The sequence below is a fragment of the Gopherus evgoodei genome, chromosome 11 (genome assembly GCF_007399415.2).
Source record: "Gopherus evgoodei ecotype Sinaloan lineage chromosome 11, rGopEvg1_v1.p, whole genome shotgun sequence".
In the NCBI taxonomy this organism is placed as follows: Eukaryota; Metazoa; Chordata; order Testudines; family Testudinidae; genus Gopherus; species Gopherus evgoodei.
Genome location: NC_044332.1, coordinates 41657849 through 41679968, shown reverse-complemented (window position 1 = coordinate 41679968; position 22120 = coordinate 41657849). Strand labels below are relative to the sequence as shown.

Sequence of the window (22120 nt, the reverse complement as noted above, 5' to 3'; positions counted from 1 at the left end):
GACGGTATTGGCCTCCAGGCAGTATCCCACAGTGCACCATTGTGACCGCTCTGGAAAGCAATCTGAACTCAGATGCACTGGCCAGGTAGACAGGAAAAGCCCTGCGAACTTTTGAATTTCATTTCCCATTTGCCCACCGTGGAGCTCTGATCAGCACAGATGGCCATGCAGTCCCAAATCCAAAAAGAGCTCCAGCATGGACCTTATGGGAGATACTGGATCTTATCGATGTATGGGGAGACAAATCTGTTCTATCAGAGCTCCATTACTGAAGACGAAATGCCAAAGCATTTGAAAAAATCTCCAGGCTATGGTACAGAGCCCACAGCACACTGCTGTGTGACAAGCATAAGGGAAAGCCAAAGAATCAAATGGACGTTCATGGAGGGATGGAGGGGGTACTGAGGGCTCCAGCTATCCCACAGTCCCCGCAGTCTCCGAAAAGCATTTGCATTCTTGGCTGAGTTCCCAATGCCTGAAGGGTCAAAAACATTTTCCCGGGTGTTTCAGGGTATATGTCGTCAATTTACACCCCTCCACCCCCCCCGAAAGAAAAGGGAAAAAAAAATTTCTTGCCTTTTTTCAATGTCACCCTATGTCTACTGCATGCTGCTGGTAGACGGAGTGCTGCAGCGGTGAACACCAGCATCCCCTTCCTGGTGGCAGACGGTACATTATGACTGCTATCCATCGTCATCATTGGCCCATGAGTACTCCTGGCTGGCCTCGGTGAGGTCGGCCGGGGGCGCCTGGCTAAAAAAGGGAATGACTCCCGGTCATTCCCAGCAGATGGTAAAGAACGGCTGGTAACCATCCTCATCATAGCAACTGGAGGCTGAGCTCTATCAGCCCCCCCCCCCCGCCCCTTTCATATCTAAAGAAAAGATTCTGTACTGCCTGGACTATCATAGCAGCGGGAGACTGCGCTCCTCTTCCCTCTCACCCTTTAATGTCCTGCCTGGACTATCATAGCAGTTGGAGGCTTCCTTCCCCTCATTTTATCTCACTAAAAAGTCAGTGTTTCTTATTCCTGCATTCTTTATTACTTCATCACACAAGTGGGAGGACACTGCCATGGTAGCCCAGGAGGGTTGGGGAAGGAAGGAAGCAACGGGTGGGGTTGTTGCAGGGGCACCCCCTTGAATGGCATGCAGCTTATCATTTCTGTGGGATCTCTGGTTCTCTAGTAGACTTGCCCCATATTCTAGGCAGGACTGACTCTATTTTTAGACAAAACATAAAGCAGGGAATGACCTGGGGAGTCATTCCCATTTTTGTCCATGCGCCCCTGGTCGACCTCATCGAAGCCAGCCAGGAGCACCCATGACAGCAGCAGAGGATACAAAACGGCTGATAACCGTCATCTCATCACCAATTTACAATGGCAGACAGTGCAATAGGGATGGTAACCGTCTCTGCTACCTTGCAAAGGCAAATGAATGCTGCTGTGTAGCACTGCAGAACCGCGTCTGTCGGCAGCATCCAGTACACATATGGTGACAGCAACAAGGCAAAACGGGCTCCATGGTTGCCATGCTATGGCGTCTGCCAGGGCAATCCAGGGAAAAAGAGCGCGAAATGATTGTCTGCCATTGCTTTCACGGAAGAAGGATTGAGTGGTAACATTTACCCAGAATCACCAGCGACACTGTTTTTGCATTGGGATCTCAACTCAGAATTCCAGTGGGCAGGAGAGACTGCAGGAACTATGGGATAGCTACGGGATAGCTACCCACAGTGCAGCGCTCTAGAAATCGACGCTAGCCTCAGTACATGGACGCACACCACCGAATTAATGTGCTTAGTGTGGCCGTGTGCATTCGACTTTATACAATCTGTTTTACAAAACCGGTTTATGTAAAATCGAAATAATCCCGTAGTGTAGACATACCTTTATACTGTAATAAGGGTGTCTGAACAATGGGATGACTATGCTGGCTTAAATTCACACTTCAGTTTATACTAAAATAATGTTCCCATATAGGCAAGGCTTTAAGTAAACTTCACACCTGCCCTTTCCTCAGGCATTGCAGACCTTGGGCCTGATAATTATTTACAGTCAGAGTGTAAAGTGCCCTTCAGTGGGTTTAAATGTAACTTTAAGGTGCTTTTACATGGCCAGAGCAGTATAAAGAAGGCTTAGTGTAAATGAGAATCTGGCCCAATGTGTCTGTCTACCTGCTTATAGTAGCACCTTTGGACTCAGCACACTCGGTTGGGCATTCAAGATGGATTCTTTAGACATAAAAATGACTAGTAACAGAAGCCTGTTTGTTGTACTGACCTTTATGGTACATCACTATTGAGAGAGACATTGCATCCTTACACCTCTGAGCGGTAACACTAATTATAGTAGCAACTTTTCCCTATCCTCTTTGCCTAAACAACCAGAGCTCAATACTGTGGTCCTGTCTCCTATGTGACCTAATTCTGTGGTTCAGATAGGAATGCTCACAATAGTTGCCTGGCCAAAATAGTTCTGAAACTCTTCCCTGTCCCTCCAATGGACATCCATGCTGCTCTGATCAGAACATTGATATTTACATCATCACTTGACCTCCCGAAACGTTTGATGTTGTCTGTGCTGATGAAGCATTTCTCCTGTGCTGTGTTACAGGGTCTTTCCTTTAGCAACTTAAAAATAAATACCATACTTCACAGAGCTCTTTTTCTCGATTGATATAAGATGCACACACAACTTTGAGCAAGGGAGAGCATCACAGATTACAAAACCATATTGTCACCTTTAATGGAATCTAGTTGCCTTTGTGCCATCTGTATCCTAAAGCCAATCTTTTCTTTTGATTTCTTTCCCAATATAAAGTCTGTTGTCTTGCTCTAATACTACTTAGGGCTTCATTTCCTTTATATTTTGCATGCAGTCTCCTAAATATCTCCTCAAGGTAAGACACACAGTTACTTTACTGAGACCAATAATCTTTCTGCAACTATTTTTAGAATTAAAAAGAGTGGTCTTAAGCTTTGGAAATGATCTGTGAAGCAAAGTCCAGTAAGTGTAGCCCCTGTGCTGACACCAGCATTATTTGGTTCAAATATTCATAGTTTATACAAATGCCACCTGTTCAGAGCAGATGGTAAACTGCCACAGAGCAAGTTAGCACTAAAATGTTGTTAATGCTCCATGCAAGCCATGTTGGTTGTTTTGTGTAACTTTGTTGAGCTGTAATAGAGCAACACAATCTGCCTGTGATTGGTAACCCTGGTTATTTTCATTCACAAATTCTGGTTGGATTTTCATAAGAACAGCTGTATCAACAGTATAATTGAGACATGCGAGGAACAATAAATATACTTACTATCCATATCTACCCTCTAAAATTAATTTTGTGTTCTATGCTGAAATGCCAAGAAGGTGGTATTTTGAGCAACGGCTATTCAGCTGGGTGAGACATAGAATTGTTGGTTTCAGAGTAGCACCCATGTTAGTCTATATCTGCAAAAAGAACAGGAGTACTTAGTCTCTGAGGTGCCACAAGTACTCCTGTTCTTTTTATAGAATTGCTGGGCATCTGAACAGTCACAGAGGGTAATTACAATAAAAGCAGTGTTATCCGGCACTTTACCAACCAGAACGCTCTAGAAACCAGCTTTTCTGATATATCCCAATACAAATCTTCAATAGAATTGCAAAGAGTCCAGATCTGGGCAGCGCTCACCTTGGGTGGCTCTCAGCAAGGGGCGACATATTCCTGCTGCTTCTAGGCAGTCACTCCTTGCTAGGAGCCATCCGAGGTCAGCATCCCCCAGATCTGGCACCCCCAAACCCCTTCTGCTCCCCAATCCCCTGTCCCGATCCTCCTTGGGCACCCAAACTACTTCCCAGAGCCTGTGTCCTGCACCCACTCCCGTGCCCCAGTCCTGAGCCCCCTCCTGCACCCAAACTCCCTCCCTCCATTGGTCAGTATAACTCTTAGTTAACCAGAATTTTTGACTAAATGGAACCTCCCATTTCCCCAACATGTCAGATAACAAAGCGTTTACTGTAATAGCAATCCCAACAATGGGTAGGCAAATACTTCGGTGATCTGTGCCCTCATTATCTCCGACATACTATTTAATTAACTGACAGTGGTAATTTTCTGTGCATTACAAAAACAGGGCAGCTGTTTTACAGTTTACTTCCTGACATTCATCAACATTTCATTTTATTTACAGGAAGTGTTAAAGACAGGCAGATTTTTTTCCTCCCATTTTTTTTTCCCTCCCAGTGGTTTGGAGAGGGAACTCTTTTAAAATCAATTTTCAAGGCAAATGTATTTTAGTGACTGCTCCATGGACCAAGAGCTATGTTACCATGCAGAGAATCCAAAACTGAGACCCTGACTCTGTAAGACACGTTTAGCAATCTGTAATGATTTAGTAAAAGTCTGGATTAACAGGATTGGAGGGAGTCCTTGTTCTGGCAGGAAGATATAGATATACAGTTTGTTGCTTAGGAAAGGGGGTTGAGACAAAACAAATACAAGGAAGTTCTTCTTCACACAGGGCACAGTCAACTTGTGGAACTCCTTACCTGAGGAGGTTTTGAAGGGGTAGGACTATAACAGCATTTAAAAGAGAACTGGATACATTCATGTTGGTTAAGTCCATTAATGGCTGTTAGCCAGGATGGGTAAGGAATGGTGTCCCTAGCCTCTGTTTGTCAGAGGATGGAGATGGATGGCAGGAGAGAGATCACTTGATCATTGCCTGTTAGGTCCACTCCCTCTGGGGCACCTGCCATTGACCACTGTCAGTAGACAGGATACTGGGTAGATGGACCTTTGGTCTGACCCGGTACAGCCGTTCTTATGTTCTAATATTCTAATTGCCTGGTCATTGCTATTTATACCTTGTAGTTCTACTTACAGGCATGAGTCCTTGGCTGTAGTTAGGGAAAAACAGGTTGTTAAACTATATTTTGCTGAAATTCTAATCTTGGCATTTTAGTTTATAGAAGAGAAGAGTGATACCTATGTGGATTTTTTATGTAGAACCTTTCAGACATGAGCTGTCTCAAAGCACATTACAAGGTAACAAATTGGATATTGGTAATACAAAGGCAAACATAGCAGCTGTGATGTGGTCTGTTATACCTCATAAACAACTTTGAAAAATAAGAAAAAATTTAGTGAAAGAAGTAATGCTGACTGGTACACTGAGCTTATACCATATGTTTCACTAAGTGCTAGGAGATCTTTAATATCTGTATAGATAGCAGATTTGGGAAGAAAGGACCGTTGTTTTTAAAGGATGACACTTCAGCCCACATTGCACTCTCAGGAGTGAGTATATGAGTGGAAATCTTGGAGGAACTATAACAATAAGGGGTAAAATAATAAAAAAGTAATAAAAAATAATAAAATGCTTCAATACATAGCTTGGAACCAAAGAACCTATTGTACTAATCTTTCTTTCCTTCTTTCAAGATGTTCAACATCATTAGTGTTTGGTTATTTAAAAAAAAAAGTTTTTAAACCAACTTTAAGTAATTCTTGGAAACATAAGAGATTCACAAATTCTTAGTAAATTTGCTGAATGGATTCCCAGTGTTTTCTCTGCTTTCTACTCACTACTTTAGTAATTTGGTACTTTGTTTCTATACTGTAGTGTAATGCTCACTTGAGAGGTGCCAATCACACCCTGTGGAGAATAAGTAGCTTGCACATGCTTCAGATGGTCACTGTTTTATATTCTATCAGGACAAAGAAGGGCAGAAGACACCAGGTTTTGTTTCTGCAATGCTGCATGTATCAGATTTTAGTTTTGTACAACCCAAACAAGGAGTTGTGTGGCTCTGGGTTCCATTTTACCTGAATTATTAATATTTGAGTGGTTCAGATCAGAAGATTTGGGTTTGCAAAACCCAAATCCAAACCATGGTGAATCAGATCCAAGTTCCATTGCATCAAAGCGGACAATGCTCAAAGAGGGATGGGGATAAAAGATTATTGTCTGGGCTCTTCTCTGTTGTGAAGGACAGTGCTGACAAAGGATTAACAAGACTGAAATTCTGCAGGCCAAGTCCTGAGAGCTGCAGAGCACCCACAATTCCTGCTGAAGTCAGTAAGAATTGAGTGTTCAGCACCTCTTAGGGAACTGGCCCTGTGTAAATATAGGTCTCTAATGAACTATTGATAACGTGTATATATACACTAAAGAATGACCTTGATAAATATTGTACTTTGCTCTCAGATTTGGGATCCAAGAAGGTCTGTAGAACAGCACTGATGTCTGAGTTTATATTTCCAGATTGACACAATGGAGATGATGCGACATCCAGAGGAAACAACCAACATGAAGAGGCAAACCGTGGCTTCTTATTTTAGGGTATAAAATGTAAACTTTACAAAATGCATTTTGATTACATGAACGGATGATTAATCTAGCATTTGTGTGGCTAAGTGAGAGTGGTGGATAAGAGAGTATCCTGCGTCCACTATGATGCCTCCCTAGACTTATAGAACTCTGACTCTTTTTCTTGCTCTTTCTTGTCACTTGACCATGGTGCTTCTCAGAACTGGCCAAAAATCTACTGGTACTAGGATCTAGGGCCTAGACAGTGACTTACAGTCTATGATTTCATAACAAGCTGCAGTTGAATATTTTCTCTCTAAAACACTCTGGCCCAAGAATTAAGGCCCGTATGAGCACACAAAACTGAGTGTGCAGTTGTATTTGTGCATACAAATATTATAACTGCAAATACTCAATTGTCCTTGCATCTTTGCTTGTGCAAGTGATCTACTTTTTAAAAATACTGGCCATATGTCTGTTAATAAATAAGTAAAGTCAATCCATTTTTGCAAGCACCATTATAGAAGATAGAAGTAGTCAATCTGTCTGTAATAATTCTGTGACTGAGTTAACATAGGCTGTGCAGGTGAATTTATCACAATCAAATTGGTACAGAAATGGTGGGGTGGTTATTAAAAGGGAGTCAGGTCAGAACACTCCTAAGATATGCTGATCCTGGGTTATTTTTTTGGTTTCATGTGGTCATTGTAGGCCAGCGTAGCCTAGAGCAGCTCCCAAGCTACTGAAACACAGCATATAGTGGAAGAAGTGTATAGCACAGCACCAGGATCAGGGCAGTTCTAGTGGAAGCTTTATGCTACCTTGGATTCTGGCAGTACCCAAGGATTTTGCTCTTTATAGTGTTCACAAATATTTTGCAAACTGATCCTAATTTCAGTGAAGTCTTTGTTGTTCAAAACTGTTTGCTGGATGATTTGGAAAAACTGTTTCCTATGGGTTGTTTGGAAACTGTTCAATTCAACTATTCACTGTTAGAACGAGTGGTTGTTTATCTAAATAATATGTTATTGTTTCTGCTCCCTGAATGGCTGACTACAACTTTAAAGCAGGAACATAATTAACTGTCACCTTGCTCACAGCCAAATGCCAATACTGTTCATTCACAGATGCACTTGTTCGCATGTAAATATAGGTATTTGCATACAGGGCAGTTGTTTCTTCAACATTAATTAAGTAACATCGGGGTGAAAGTAACTTAAGGGACTTACTGGTATGTAGGACCAGGGTTCTGAAAAAAGGGGGGTGGGACCCTCAATCAGAAGGGGAGGAGCTTCAGGCAGAAGGAGCGGGGCCTTTAAATCCTTGGGCCCTTTAAATTGCTGCCACTACCCTGGGTCTCCAGCAGTGATTTAAAGAGCCCAGGGCGCCGGCTGCAGTAGCAGTGGCTGGGAGCCCTGGGACCTTTAAATCACCACTAAAGCCCAATGGTATCGGTATCGGCAGTGGCCAGGAGCTCCAGGGCTCTGGCAATGATTTAAAGGGCCTGGGGGTCTGGCTGCTGCCGCTACCCCAGGGTTCCAGCAGAGGGGCTCTGGTGGTGATTTAAAGGGCTGGGAGCCTCATGCTCTTTAAATTGCCACCAGAGCCCTGGGGCTCCTGGCTGCCACCCCTACCCTGGGGCTCTGGCAGTGATTTAAAGGGCCAGGGCCTTTTTAAATTGCTGGCCTGGGGAAGCTGCCCCCTTCCGGTACAGTCGGCTACATACTATCTCTTACCGGTACACCATACCGGACTGGACCGGTTTACTTTCACCTCTGAATAACATCCATTCACAGGAATTTTTTCAAATAATGACTAATGAGGAGGCAGGAATCTTATTAAGTTGCATATGGTATTTTTGAAAACCAAAAATGTTTTCCAGTATTCTGTCAGCTCTTGATTGTATAGTTTGGATTAAGCTTCATAGTAAAGAAATCATTATAATTGATTTACCTCCAGACTATTAGTTATTTTTACTTCAAGCACAATAATAGGTTCAGACCTTGTCTAGGTATCCTGAGGTACGTAAGTCTGATCATGTCAAACTCTCTAAAGATTTTCTTTATTGGGGCCTGATTTGGCAAGGTATTTTATGTGAGTGTAATTTTAAACATGTGAGTAGCTGCTGGGACTATATTTATTGCAGTCCCTGGAACTCTCAGTTAAAATTAGATACATGATCAAGTGCCTTGTGAATGGGGGCCAAGATGGCGCATCAGTATTGGAATCGGTATGAAATATTGGTATGAAATTGCCCTTTCCAAAAGCACTGCTTCTGTGGTTTGAAAGTCCTGAAATTACATGACACTGGGTGGTGGTGAACTCCATTTTGTATTATGTATTGAACTGTGGCTCAACTTGCCTAAGAGCAGCCTAACATAATGCTTTACAGACAGCTGCCCTGCCCAGGAAGGAAGAACTATCACTGAGAATCCATCAAGACTGCAAACTGGGGCCATTCAGCTTTGATCATCTCTCAACTGTTGCCCCACACCTTTAACCAATATTTTTTCTATACGGAGACTTGAGGGTGTGGGGGCAGTGAAGGCGGGGGCAGGGCAAGCACGGTGGGCAAGGGCTTAAGCTGTCAGCACATGACATAGAAACAGAGAGACTATTTAAGAGCAAGATGTTGCTCTGTGCGGGGGAGGGCTGACCCTCATCATATGTAGGAAAGACTTGCAGGAGGATGAGAGCAGGAGTGAATGCCTAACCTGCACCACTGACAGGCCTCATACTCACAGAAGGGGTGAGATCGGGTCAGGGGAGGATGCACCTCAGGACTTCTGTCTTCAAAAATCTGTAACTCTCAGATGTTTTAAGGGTAAAGTTTCTGTGGTTAAGAAGTTCCTTTGCTAAGCCTGTGTTCCTTGCTGGCCTGCTATATTGTCCCTGAATTAGTTGAACTAAAAGCCCAGCCTGGCAACAGCCTAGATCAGGAGTGGGCAAACTACAGTCCGGGGGCTGCATCCGGCTCTTCAGACATTTTAATCTGGCCCTCGAGCTCCTGTTGGGGAGCAGGGTCAGGTGCTTGCCCTACTCCAATGCTCCAGCTGGGGAGCAGTGTCGAGGGCTTGTCTTGCTCTGCGTGGCTCTCACAAGCAGCAGTATGTCCCCTCTCTGGCTCCTACATGGAGGCATGGCCAGGCTGCTCTGCATGCTGCCCCTGACTCAAGCACTGCCACCACAGCTCCCATTGGCAAGGAACCGTGGCATGCCGCTGCTGCTGGGAGCTGCTTGAGGTAAGCGCTGCCCAGAATCTGCACCCCTGACCCCCCCTCCTACACTCCACCCCCTGCCCCAGCCCTGATCCCCCTCCTGCCTTCCAAACTGCTTGGTCCCAGCCCAGAGCACCCTCCTGCATCTCCAACCTCTCATGCCCAGTCCCACCACAGAGCCCACACCCCCAGCCAGAGCCCTCACCCTCTCCCTCACCCCAAGCCTCAATTTCATGAGCATTCATGGCCCGCCATACAATTTCCATACTCAGATGTGGCCCTCGGGCCAAAAGGTTTGCCCACCCCTGGCCTAGATGGAACTCTGGGGAAGCATACTGGGGGGGGGGTGTTCAGGAGGTCTGAGACACTGATTTTGAGGTCTAGACCAGCTGAGTGCAGGACCGAAATCCTAAAGAAGGTTGTCAAACAAGAGGTTTGATCCTGGGAATGTGCTGTGTAGACCCAGAACTAGAAACGGTGACTAGACTCTGTACAGATCAAGCTGGCTTGGATTAGCATGGGATTCAGTGATTGGATCCACTTGCGACAGATTGGTGACCAAACAATGGGATACTCAGCCAGATTATAACAGTACCCATGTTATGGAAGTACCCATGAGTAGCAGATATTTTAATTACTTAAATATATTTTTCATTCTAATAAAATTTGGTATGTTCTTTGTTATATTGCTTGGCCAACGATGATGGATGTTAGAATTCGTCAAAAGTTTGTAAAAACTGAATTTTTCAACAGAAAATGTCTAAATGGAAATTTGCACCAAAAATCAATTTAATCAACGTTTTTAGTGTGTTCTTCAAACAACTAAAAAATTTCTGTTTCCAATAATTGCTAAAATAATTTAGTTTTTCTTTGTTTGTGGCATCTGAAAACTCTGGGTAGTGTTGGGATTGGTTTTTGGATGTTTGACGCTTAGGTAAAAATGAAAAAAGTCAAAGAAAAACTTGAATGAAAATTGAAAAAAAATTAATCAAAACATTTTCTTAGAAAAACAAATAATTTCCCAGCCTTTCCGTGTGATATCTTTAGGCATGTATATATAGTTATGGATATTTATTGCTTCTTTAAAATAATTGTACTGGGGTCTCTTGTCAATTTTATGGTTTTTTTGCTTTCATTGCTAGTATTCTCTGATGGATCTTTTATCCAAAATGGTGGTTGGACAACCTCACTTTGTCCGCTGCATTAAACCAAATGATGATCGAGAGGCATTGAAATTTTCCCAAGAAAGAGTTCTAGTACAGCTGCGGTACACAGGAATTCTAGAAACTGTCAAGATACGTCAACAAGGTTATTCTCACCGCATCCTCTTTGAAGAGTTTGTGAAAAGGTAAAACAAGTCTCTTTTTGTAACATGATTCTCTCTTTAAGACTCCATTCAGTACACTGAGAGTTCTTGGACACACTGTGTGTTTTGTTGCAGAAGATTCAGTAAATGTTGGCTTGTACACCTAGGGCCTGTTTCTGCTCTCAATTGCAACACTGAAAACCGGCATAACCCCACTGAGGTCAATGAAGCTACACTGGTATAAAACCAGTGTAAGTGAGACCAGAATCAAGCTCTTAATGCTCTATATGAAAAAATGTCCCCATCACGTGTCCCTGTGATATGTGTAAATGAACACTTGTATTACAAGTACAGAGAAATTAATCACCTTTGACCATTATAAAAAGACATGCTTAGAAATGAAACTAACACAAACCTTTATACAAAATCTCTCAGAGCAGAGTGTTCAGTCTTGTCTACACTACAAAGTTTTGTTGGCAAAAGCTGCCTTTTGCCAACAAAACGGGAGGTGTACACACTACAAAACTATTTTTGGTAGCAAAAGAAAACCACCTCAATAAGAGGCATAAAGCTTTTTGCAGCAAAGTTAAAGCAATGAAGTGTCAGTGTAGACATCACTGTTTGTTTTATTTTGTCGACAGAACTGGCTTCCACCAGTATCCCACAATGCCGGCCATGACCACTTTGCTCACTGTTTTGATCTCTGCTGGCATGCGCCTCTCCCCTTACAAAGCTCCAAGTATCTGACAGCTGAGCCTACTGCTCCCTTTGGGGGACAAAGAGCAAATCATTAGCGTGGAATGCTCCTGTTCTGCCCTGCACTAGGAACACAGCAGCAGGCGGACTGCTGCTGCTGCAGGGAGTGTGTGAGGATCTGCTGTGCTGCTTTGACATTCCTCAGCATGGAGAGTTCACAGAGCTGCTTAGGATGCTGCTCCAGGCAGCTGAGGAGGCTGTGCAAGAACTCAGGCCATGTCTACATCTAAAATTTTGCAGCGCTGGTTGTTACAGCTGTATTAGTACAGCTGTATAGGGCCAGCGCTGCAGAGTGGCCACACTTACAGCAACCAGCGCTGCAAGTGGTGTTAGATGTGGCCACACTGCAGCGCTGTTGGGCGGCTTCAAGGGGGGTTCCGGGAACGCGAGAGCAAACCGGGAAAGGAGACCAGCTTTGCCGCGGTTTGCTCTCGCGTTCCCGGAGCCACCCAGCAAACCGCAGGGAAGGAGACCTGCTTGCTCGGGGAACGAGAGAGCAAACCGGGAAAGGAGACCAGCTTCGCCGCGGTTTGCTCTCGCGTTCCCTGAGCCACCCAGCAAACCGCAGGGAAGGAGACCTGCTTGCTCGGGGTTCCGGGAACGAGAGAGCAAACCGGGAAAGGAGACCAGCTTCGCCGCGGTTTGCTCTCGCGTTCCCGGAGCCACCCAGCAAACCGCAGGGAAGGAGACCTGCTTGCTCGGGGTTCCGGGAACGAGAGAGCAAACCGGGAAAGGAGACCAGCTTCGCCGCGGTTTGCTCTCGCGTTCCCGGAGCCACCCAGCAAACCGCAGGGAAGGAGACCTGCTTGCTCGGGGTTCCGGGAACGAGAGAGCAAACCGGGAAAGGAGACCAGCTTCGCCGCGGTTTGCTCTCGCGTTCCCGGAGCCACCCAGCAAACCGCAGGGAAGGAGACCTGCTTGCTCGGGGTTCCGGGAACGAGAGAGCAAACCGGGAAAGGAGACCAGCTTCGCCGCGGTTTGCTCTCGCGTTCCCGGAGCCACCCAGCAAACCGCAGGGAAGGAGACCTGCTTGCTCGGGGTTCGGGGAACGCGAGAGCAAACCGGGAAAGGAGACCAGCTTCGCCGCGGTTTGCTCTCGCGTTCCCCGAACCACCCTGCAAACCGCAGGGAAGGAGACCTGCTTGCTCGGGGTTCCGGGAACGAGAGAGCAAACCGGGAAAGGAGACCAGCTTGATTACCAGAGGCTTCCTCCTTCCACGGAGGTCAAGAAAAGCGCTGGTAAGTGTCTACATTGGATTACCAGCGCTGGATCCTCTACACCTGAGACAAAACGGGAGTACGGCCAGCGCTGCAAACAGGGAGTTGCAGCGCTGGTGGTGCCCTGCAGATGTGTACACCTTCAAAGTTGCAGCGCTGTAACTCCCTCACCAGCGCTGCAACTTTCTGATGTAGACAAGCCCTCAGAGGGAATCACAGAACCGCAGGCAGGCAGAGCGGGCTGCTTTGGGAGAGACTGCTGTGCCGAGCAGAGCTGGTGGTTGATGTGGGGGGTATCCACTCCTCCTGCCTCTGGATAGGTCGGGCAGCCTGCTACCTCCCCTGCCCCAGACACACCACTCTCCTGTCCCTCCCCCCACACACTTCAGCTGAAAAGGGGGCTGACAATCTACTAGGATGCCCCTGGAAGGATGAGATTGAGAAACCTGCATCATGTGACACTGTACCTGCTCCATGGGGCATTGCAAACCCTTCCCAAAGCACCCTGCGGCCAGCTGCAGAGTGAGAGAGCTGCACGGTGCTCTGCTCTCTGTGGGTACGTCTACACTGCGGGATTATTCCGATTTTACACTAACTGGTTTTGTAAAACAGATTGTATAAAGTCGAGTGCACGCGGCCACACTAAGCACATTAATTCGGCGGTGTGCTTCCATGGTCCGAGGCTAGCGTCGATTTCTGGAGCGTTGCACTGTGGGTAGCTATTCTGTAGCTATCCCATAGTTCCCGCAGTCTCCCCCGCCCCTTGGAATTCTGGGTTGAGATCCTAGTGCCTGATGGGGCAAAAATCATTGTCGCAGGTGGTTCTGGGTAAATGTCGTCACTCATTCCTTCCTCCGGGAAAACAATGGCAGACAATCATTTTTGCGCCGTTTTTCCCTGGATTGCCCTGGCAGACACCATAGCACGGCAACCATGGAGCCCGTTCAGCTTTTTTTTTTACCGTCACTGTATGTGTACTAGACGCCGCTAACAGAAGTGTTACTGCAGCGCTACACAGCAGCATTTGTTTGCTTTTGCATAATAGCTGAGATGGTTATCAGTTGTTCTGTATCATCTGCTGCCATTGTAAATTGGCAGTAAGATGACGGTTATCTGTCGTTCTGTACTGTCTGCTGCTATCATGGGTGCCCCTGGGTGAGGTCGGCCGGGGGCGCAAAGGCAAAACTGGGAATGACTCTCCGAGTCAATCCCTCCTTTATGGTTTCTAAAAATAGTCAGTCCTGCCTAGAATATGGGGCAAGTGTACTAGAGAACCAGTGTATCAGAGAGCACAGCTGCTCTGTGACAGATCCTGCAGAAATGATGAGCTACATACCATTCACGGGGGGTTCCTCTGCAACAACCCCACCTGTTGCTTCCCTCCTCCCCCAACCTTCCTGGGCTACTGTGGCAGCGTCCCCCCCATTTGTGTCATGAAGTTATAAAGAATGCAAGAATAAGAAACAGTGACTTGTTAGTGAGATAAAATGAGGGGGAGGCAGCCTCCCCGTGCTATGACAGTCCAAGCAGGACATTAAGCGGTGCAGAGGAGAGGAGTCTAGCATGCCGCTGCTATGATAGTCCAGGCAGTACAGAATCTTTTCTTTACCCAGGAAAGGGAGGGGGCTGATAGAGCTCAGCCCCCAGTTGCTATGATGAGGACGGTTACCAGCCATTCTGTACCATCTACTGGGAATGACCAGGAATCGTTCCTATTTTTACCCAGGCGCCCCCGGCCAGCCTCACCTGAGGCCAGCCAGGAGCACTCACGGGCTGATGGTGACGACGGATAGCAGTCATTTTGTACTGTCTGCCACCAGGGAGGGGAGAGGAGGAGTGGATACTGCTCTTCACTGCTACAGCATCGCGTCTACCACCAGCATTCAGTAGACACAGGGTGACATTGAAAAAAGACAAGAAACAATTTCTTTCCCTTTTCTTTCCCTTTGGTGGAGGGACGGAGTAAATTGACAAGCTATACCCTGAACCACGCTGGACAATGTGTTTGAAGCTACAGGCACTGGGAGCTCAGCCAAGAATGCAAATAGTTTTCGGAGACTGCTGTGGACTGTGGGATAGCTGGAGTCCTCAGTACCCCCTCCCTCCCTCCATGAGCGTCCATTTGATTCTTTGGCTTTCCGTTACGCTTGTCATGCAGCACTGTGTAGCCTGGAGATTTTTTTCAAACGCTTTGTCATTTTGTCTGCTGTAACAGAGTCCTGATAGAACAGATTTGTCTCCCCATACAGAGATCAGATCCAGTATCTCCTGTACGGTCCATGCTGGAGCTCTTTTCGGATTTGGGACTGCATCGCCACCCGTGCTGATCAGAGCTCCACGCTGGGCAAACAGGAAACGTAATTCAAAAGTTCGCGGGGCTTTTCCTGTTTACCTGGCCAGTGCATCCGAGTTCAGATTGCTGTCCAGAGCAGTCACAGTGGTGCACTGTGGGATACCGCCCGGAGGCCAATACCGTCGATTTGCGGCCACACTAACCCTAATCCTATATGGTAATACCGATTTTAGCACTACTCCTCTCGTTGGGGAGGAGTACAGAAACCGATTTAAAGAGCCCTTTATATCGCTATAAAGGGCCTCATAGTGTGGATGGATGTGGCGTTAAATCTGTTTAACGCTGCTAAAATTGGTTTAAACGCATAGTGTACACCAGGCCTGAGTCTATGCAAGATCTCTTAGTCTGGATGCACTCTGCTGACACAAAGACCTAGTATGGACATGCAACAGCGGTTTTAATTAAAGCGCTTTAACAAAAGCAGCATAATTTTTGCCAGCAAAACTTTGTAGTGTAGACAAGGAGTCTGTCTCAGGCTATCTGCACAGCACTAATCAAATAGTGGCAAAAAGCTAACCACACCCCATCAGATGTTTTTCACCATTGGTGATTTCTGTCACATGAAAACATTGCAGTGGCTTTGTGGATATTGCTCATTCAGCTAGATCAGGGGTTCTCAAACTGGGGTTTGGGACCTCTTGAGAGTCATGAGGTTATTACATGGGGGGTCACGAGCTGTCAGCCACCACTCCAAACCCCGCTTTGCCTCCAGCATTTATAATGGTTTTAAATATATTAAAGAGTGTTTTTAATTTATTGGGAGGCTCGCACTCAGAGGCTTGCTATGTGAAAGGGCTCACCAGTACAAAAGTTTGAGAACCACTGAGCTAGATGAATGTAAAAAATGATTTATAAATGTTTTTGTGACTAAAAACATTGTTTGATTTGCTGTGTGTTTTTCTACATATGAAAGTTATAGCAGTCTGAGTTAAAGTTTGTATTTAAATTGATATAACAATGTAACTCCCCATGTAGACGCACTTAATCCTGTAGAAGAGCACCTTTTTGCAGCAGCGGCTCCAGGCACCAGCGCTCCAAGCGCATGCCTGGGGCGGCAAGCCATGGAGGGCTCCCTGCCAGTCCCTGCGATGGCGGCAGTCAGGCAGCCTTCAGCAGCTTGCCTGTGGGAGGTCTGCCGGTCCTGCAGATTTGGTGGTAATTCGGCGGCGGGTACGCCGAATCCGCGGGACTGGCGGACCTCCCGCAGGCAAGCTGCCGAAGGCAGCCTGTCTGCCGTGCTTGGGGCGGCAAAAAAGCTAAAGCCACCCCTGCTTTTTTGGCTTAGTTTATGCTGCTTTGGAAGGGGGTTAAGCTACTTTCAAAAAGCTACTCATTCAGGAATGAGAGCCTATTCTGGAACAAGACTGTCCATATGGGGCATTATAATTATATCGGTTTAACTATATTGGTGTAGTTATAGTTATAGCTAGGAAAACCCTGCAACTTGTGAGCATTCTGACAGCCTCTAGATATTTGTGAAAATGTTTGTGTCTCCTAGAAGCATCATGAATTTTAACACGTGTTTATTGCCCTGAACATTTGTACTGGAAGCACCATAATAAATTATCGGAAAATCAAACCTGGATGTCTTTCTAAAAGATCCTCAGACAGAAGTTCTGGGCTTAATGCAGGAATCACTGGGTGAAATTCCATGGTCTGTGTTATGCAGGAGTCAGACTAAATGGTCCTAATGGTCCCTTCTAGCTTTAAAAATCTCTGAATCTGTGAATTATTTGCTATTCATTATTCTCCTGTTTAAAATATTTGTCATCTAGTCAGGGATCAGAACCAGTACCAGGTGACAATGTTAGCTGTGAATAGCTAAAGCAAACACTTCACAAATAATTCATTGTCTGAAAATTGCCCATTCAGACAATACAGAGAATATTCATGAATAATGAATTCAATCAAAGAAAATCAGGATCCATTAATGAACAATCACTAACTAACAGGAGCTAAATTTTTAATGACTTGTTATGCTAAGAGTATGTCTACACTGGCACTTCGTTGGCTGAAAAGCGCCGATGAGAACAGCCCTTTGTCAGCAGGAGCACTCTCCTATTGCTGCTCTCTGCTGCTGCTTGTGAGGGGTGGAAGCTTTTTGTCGGCAGGAGAGCTCTCTCTGCAGACAAACAGCATCTACTCTGTGCAGCTTTTCATGGCACGGCTGTAGCGGCACCAAGGGGTTGCTAAAAGCTGTGTAGTGTAGCCATACCCTTAATGAATATACAATAGGAAAATAGATTGTGAAGGAAGAGAGCAAGAAAATGAAACAAACAGATTTTCAGGTAGGAAGAGTTCTCTGTTAACTGAATCACTCTACTTTTCGAGTCTAATACTTCACTCATTATACCAGTTTTACATTGGTGTAATTCCATTGATTTCACTGGGGTTATACCAGGACCTTCATCTTTGTAGTGTTTTATGAATATTAACTAATCCTCAAAGCACTTGTGAAGAAAGGTGAGGGAGAATTAGTGGGCTTGATTCTTCTCTCATTTACACCTGAATACATCAGGATTACCTCCCTTGAAATGTAGCTGTAAATTGAATGGAGAACAGGGTCAGTATTATCAGCAGGCTTCTCCTCTATAAATTTACAGAGTTAGAACACAACCTTGAAAAGCCATGGTAAGTCTAACACAATGCCAATTGCAGATTTGCCATCAATGCAGACAGGTGCAAGTCATGTTTAACATCTTGTCAAAGGGTCCTTAGGTTTGTGGTCTAACTTGATGTAATTTTCTAGTGAAGAGAATCTAAGTAGGGAAAATGAGGGTCAAGAGATAAGTTGATTTGCCCAGCACTATAGGGCACTCAGTATTTGAGCTCAGAATATAGGCCAGGAGTTTCTTGCTCCAGCCATGTCTTCAGTCCACACCTTCCCACTTCTCTTAAAACAATTTCCATTTCCCCTACTTAATTTTTTTAAGCTTCCCTAATTTTTTTTATAGGTAGAAGAGAAAGCAGGCTTCCTTAACTAGCAGCTCTATTAGTCAAGTGTTTTTAGGCACTGAAGTAGTTGAAGACATAAAAATATTTGAGAAAACAGGTCAAATGCTAAAGAGATTGGCACTTCTTTGTTCATAATCGAAAACCTATTAAGAACAAGAGTTTCAAAATGTCAGTAAATCTGAGGATATCAAAGATTTTCTAAGCCAGCAAGTTAATTGGTATTTTGATCCTTTTGAGCAACTTAACAACAAAATGGATGAGCCAGCAGTTTTTTCCCCCTTGATGCTATTAAACAAATAGGTGTGCTGCTTATCTTCCTGCTCAGTAGTAGTGTTTTGTAAACTCTTAGCAGGAAATCTGAGGACAAAACAATCAAAGTCAGGGAGCAGAGCCATTCAGGGTTTATCAGGTGGAGGTAAATAAAAGATAAAGTCTTGTTTAATGTTATTCTTTACTGTCTTGTGTTTTCAAGTAGAACAGATTATTACATAGTGTTGCAGACCTGGAAGATAGTTTATTGGGTTTAAAAACAGATAGTGAAAAAGAGCTTAATTCTCACCCCTTCACATACTGCTTCCTTAACCAAGGATACAACCCTCTGTTATAAAATATATATCTATGTATATCCCTTCCCTTGAAGTAGAAAAGAAGTAATCCATTAGCCCTATAAACACAATTGAATAGTATCACTTCCGAGATCCTCACAAGCATGTGAAAATGTGACATGAAGTGTTGTATAAAAAGTTAGGGAGGAAAAAAAAAAAGATAGCTGTGATTTTTTTATTCATTACCTTCTTCTCTGGTCTCCTAGCCTTTGTCATAGACTGTCTCACTCCAGGATTATGACAGGGCACACTACTGTTATGCTTTTCCTGAGAGCATTGTCTCCTCAATGGCAGGGTGATAATATTATTTATTATATCACTGGGATGGCCCATGAAGGTCCTGATTGTGCGAGACACTGTACAATATGCAAAAAGATATAGTTTGTCTCAAAAAGTTTACAATCCATGGCCTTGATCTTACAATTCCAGCTACCCGAGCTGGCTCATGAACATGTAGAGGCACCATTGACCTTAATAGATTTCCTAGGGCACAAGGATCCACCCACACAAATTCTGTGATAGGATTGGGTTTTACGGGGAAGAAGGGAGAAAGAGGAGTGGAAACCACTGCATTTAGTACTGCTCTGCCATTCTAAATCTCTAATATGTTTTCATCAATATAGGCAATCCTCAAGCCTTGTCTCCTCAATATGTGCTTTTGTCTAATCTCATTCATTAATTCAAGAACAGGTGAATGAAATTAAAAGGCAACAGGTTTGCAACTGAGAAAAGGATATACTTGTCTAAGTAATTTTTGACTTGTTCTTTCCCTATTTTAGACTCTGATCCTACCTCATTTTTACTGGCATTCACTATGTTAGATGTCCAATCACCACCAACCTTCTTGGTGAAAAACGAAACAAATAAGTCATTAAGCACTTCTGCCATTTCCACATTTTCTATTATTGTCTTTCCCCCCTCATTGAGTAACAAGCCTGCTCTGTCCTTGGTCTTCCTTTTGCTTCTTATGTACTTGTAGAATGTTTTCTTGTTACTCTTTATGTCCCTAGCTAGTTTGATCTTGTCTTGGGCCTTGGCCTTTCGGAGTTCGTCCCTACATAATTGCTAGAAACCATATAGGCCTAATTCCGACTTCAGTTTTACTTGAGTAAATCCCAAGTGACTCCATCTTGTATGTGATTTCTGTAGAGTTACTGTGGATTTACTCTTGTACATCTGAGGTCAGAATTAGGCCCAATAACTAGAAATTCTCAGAATTTCAGCTGCTCTGGATAGTCTCCAGATGTTCTGGTGTGTATCTCAACTGAGCCATGTTTGCCCTCCCTCTTCCACCATGTACAAGATTGAACAGCTGAACAGTGGCTCAAGCGGGTGTTTCACTTTCCTCTAAAGCATCAGGGACTGGCCATTGCCAGAACCAAGATTTTAGATTAGATGAATCGATTGTATGAGCTCATTTGATAAATCCTGTGTTCCAACAGGGAGTGAGCCTTACTACATGAAGGCAGATTAAATAGGTGCCTACAACAGTGTGAACTTCTCTCTCTCTCCCTCCCTCTCCCCACCATTCCCCGCTAGAGGCAGAGATGAAAGTAAGCTGGTCCAGTCCGGTGTACTGGTAAGAGCTGGTACACAGCCGACGGTACTGGCAGCAGCCAGGAGCCCTGCGGCTCCAGTGGCAATTTAAAGGGCCCGGGACTCGAGCCACTACCACACCAGCAGCCAGAGCCCTGGGCCCTTTAAATCACCACTGGAGCCCCGGGGAAGCAGCAGTGGCTGGGAGCCCCAGGGCTTTAATGGCGATTTAAAGGGCCCGGGGCTCCGGCCAGAGCCCCGGGGTAGCGCTAGCGGTGGCCAGGAGCTCTGAGCCCTTTAATCACTGCCAGGCCATGCTGAAGGGCTAGCTGGGGGAGTGTGGCCCCAGACCTGCCCCTTCTGCCTGAGGTCCCGTTCCTTCTGGTTGAGGCCCTGCCCCTACCTTGCTCAGGACCCCAGCTGCCCTGCATACTGGTAAGTCCCTTAAGTTACTTTTACTCCTGACTAGAAGGGAAAGAACACCATGTGGTGCATGGGTTACAATATAACAAAAGAGGCAGGAACCAGATGGAGACTGGACTATCCACTAACAGAAAAAGAGAAAAACTAGAGTTAGTCTCAAACACTGAACTTCAGGGGTGATCCAAAATCTAGACCTCAACCCTGGATTTTAATTTTGGAACCCAAATCTAAGTACCTTTGAACTTTGGGACTATTGAAACTCCAGGACCATTTTTGGAAAAAAGTTCTTACACAAGAGAATTTAGCAATGAGAAAGGACTTGGCAGTCTTGCAGCTCTTTTGTATGCTATGATGGCAACACTTCTGTTTTTACATTTGACACCATAAACAAAAAAGTTTCCCACAGGAAACTTGACACTAAAGGAAACTTATTTAACCAGTTAGTGGAGTCCTCCATCCAGTGGCTGCACTTTGTAAGAACATTTGACAAGTTTAGAGAAGCACAGGTTAAGTTAAACAAAGCTTTTATGAATCATCAGGAGGCTGACTACAGATAGAACACTCTCTTTAGACAAAAATAAATTCCCAGCAGCCCTCAGTTAATAAAGCGCATAGTTGTTTTTTACAAGATTAACATCTTTTATAAATAGCAGGCAGTCAACATAGCGCTCAGGAAAAGCATTTGGTACTGAAAAGTGGCATTGCTTTTACTTACAGTTCAACTATATACTGTTTCATAAGAATAGCAGCAGAAAGTAAGCCATGAACAGTTTGAAATACAAAGTTGTGTAGGAAACTAAATAAAATGGTAATAAGGCTTATAATGTAACTAAATTGTATGGTCAAGTCCATAAGCTAAATACCTTAAAACCCCGTATAACCAAGAATTTTTCACTATGTGACCCTGATGTAGCTTCTAAATTACTAGGATGCCAACTATAATATATTAATGCACAGAAGATTATTAGATGTTGAAAGTATATTTGATATTAATTACAAAAAAGCCAGATGATCTGAAAACTATTCTATAGTTTTATATGCCTCAACTCACCCCACACACTAAAAAATACATGGATTATTGGGAAACTGATATAACCTTTCTAAAGAAGTATGAAAACAAATTTAAGTTATCAGTATGCATAAATCACATGAACATCCAGTGTTATTTATGACAGAACTTATTTAACTCTACATAAATTGTATACTGTGGGCCAGGCTGTAAATAGATGTTGTGGAGCTGCAAACTAGCACATACTATTTGGGAAATTTGGGGGGTGTTTTGATTGGGTTTCACCGATACAGCTCAAAAGCCCATCACTCTTCTGGGGATTGACACTATTCAGGGCCTGAGACCTGAAGAAGAGCTCTGTAAAGCTTGAAAGCATGTCTCTTTTTGCCAACAGAAGTCTCTCCAATATCCTGGGACCAACTAGCCTACAACACTAAAAACAAC

General features: G+C 44.6%; 1 protein-coding gene across 1 annotated transcript in view; it reads left to right on the top strand.

Annotated features, from left to right (window-relative positions):
• MYO3B (myosin IIIB) overlaps positions 1–22120 on the top strand; it is a 394363-nt gene that overhangs the window by 227184 nt on the left and 145059 nt on the right. Inside the window, exons 25-27 of the mRNA XM_030580743.1 lie at positions 2883–2903; positions 6253–6330; positions 10658–10863. Of these exons, the coding sequence (XP_030436603.1) occupies positions 2883–2903; positions 6253–6330; positions 10658–10863 (305 nt within the window). The remainder of the gene's footprint in view (positions 1–2882; positions 2904–6252; positions 6331–10657; positions 10864–22120) is intronic.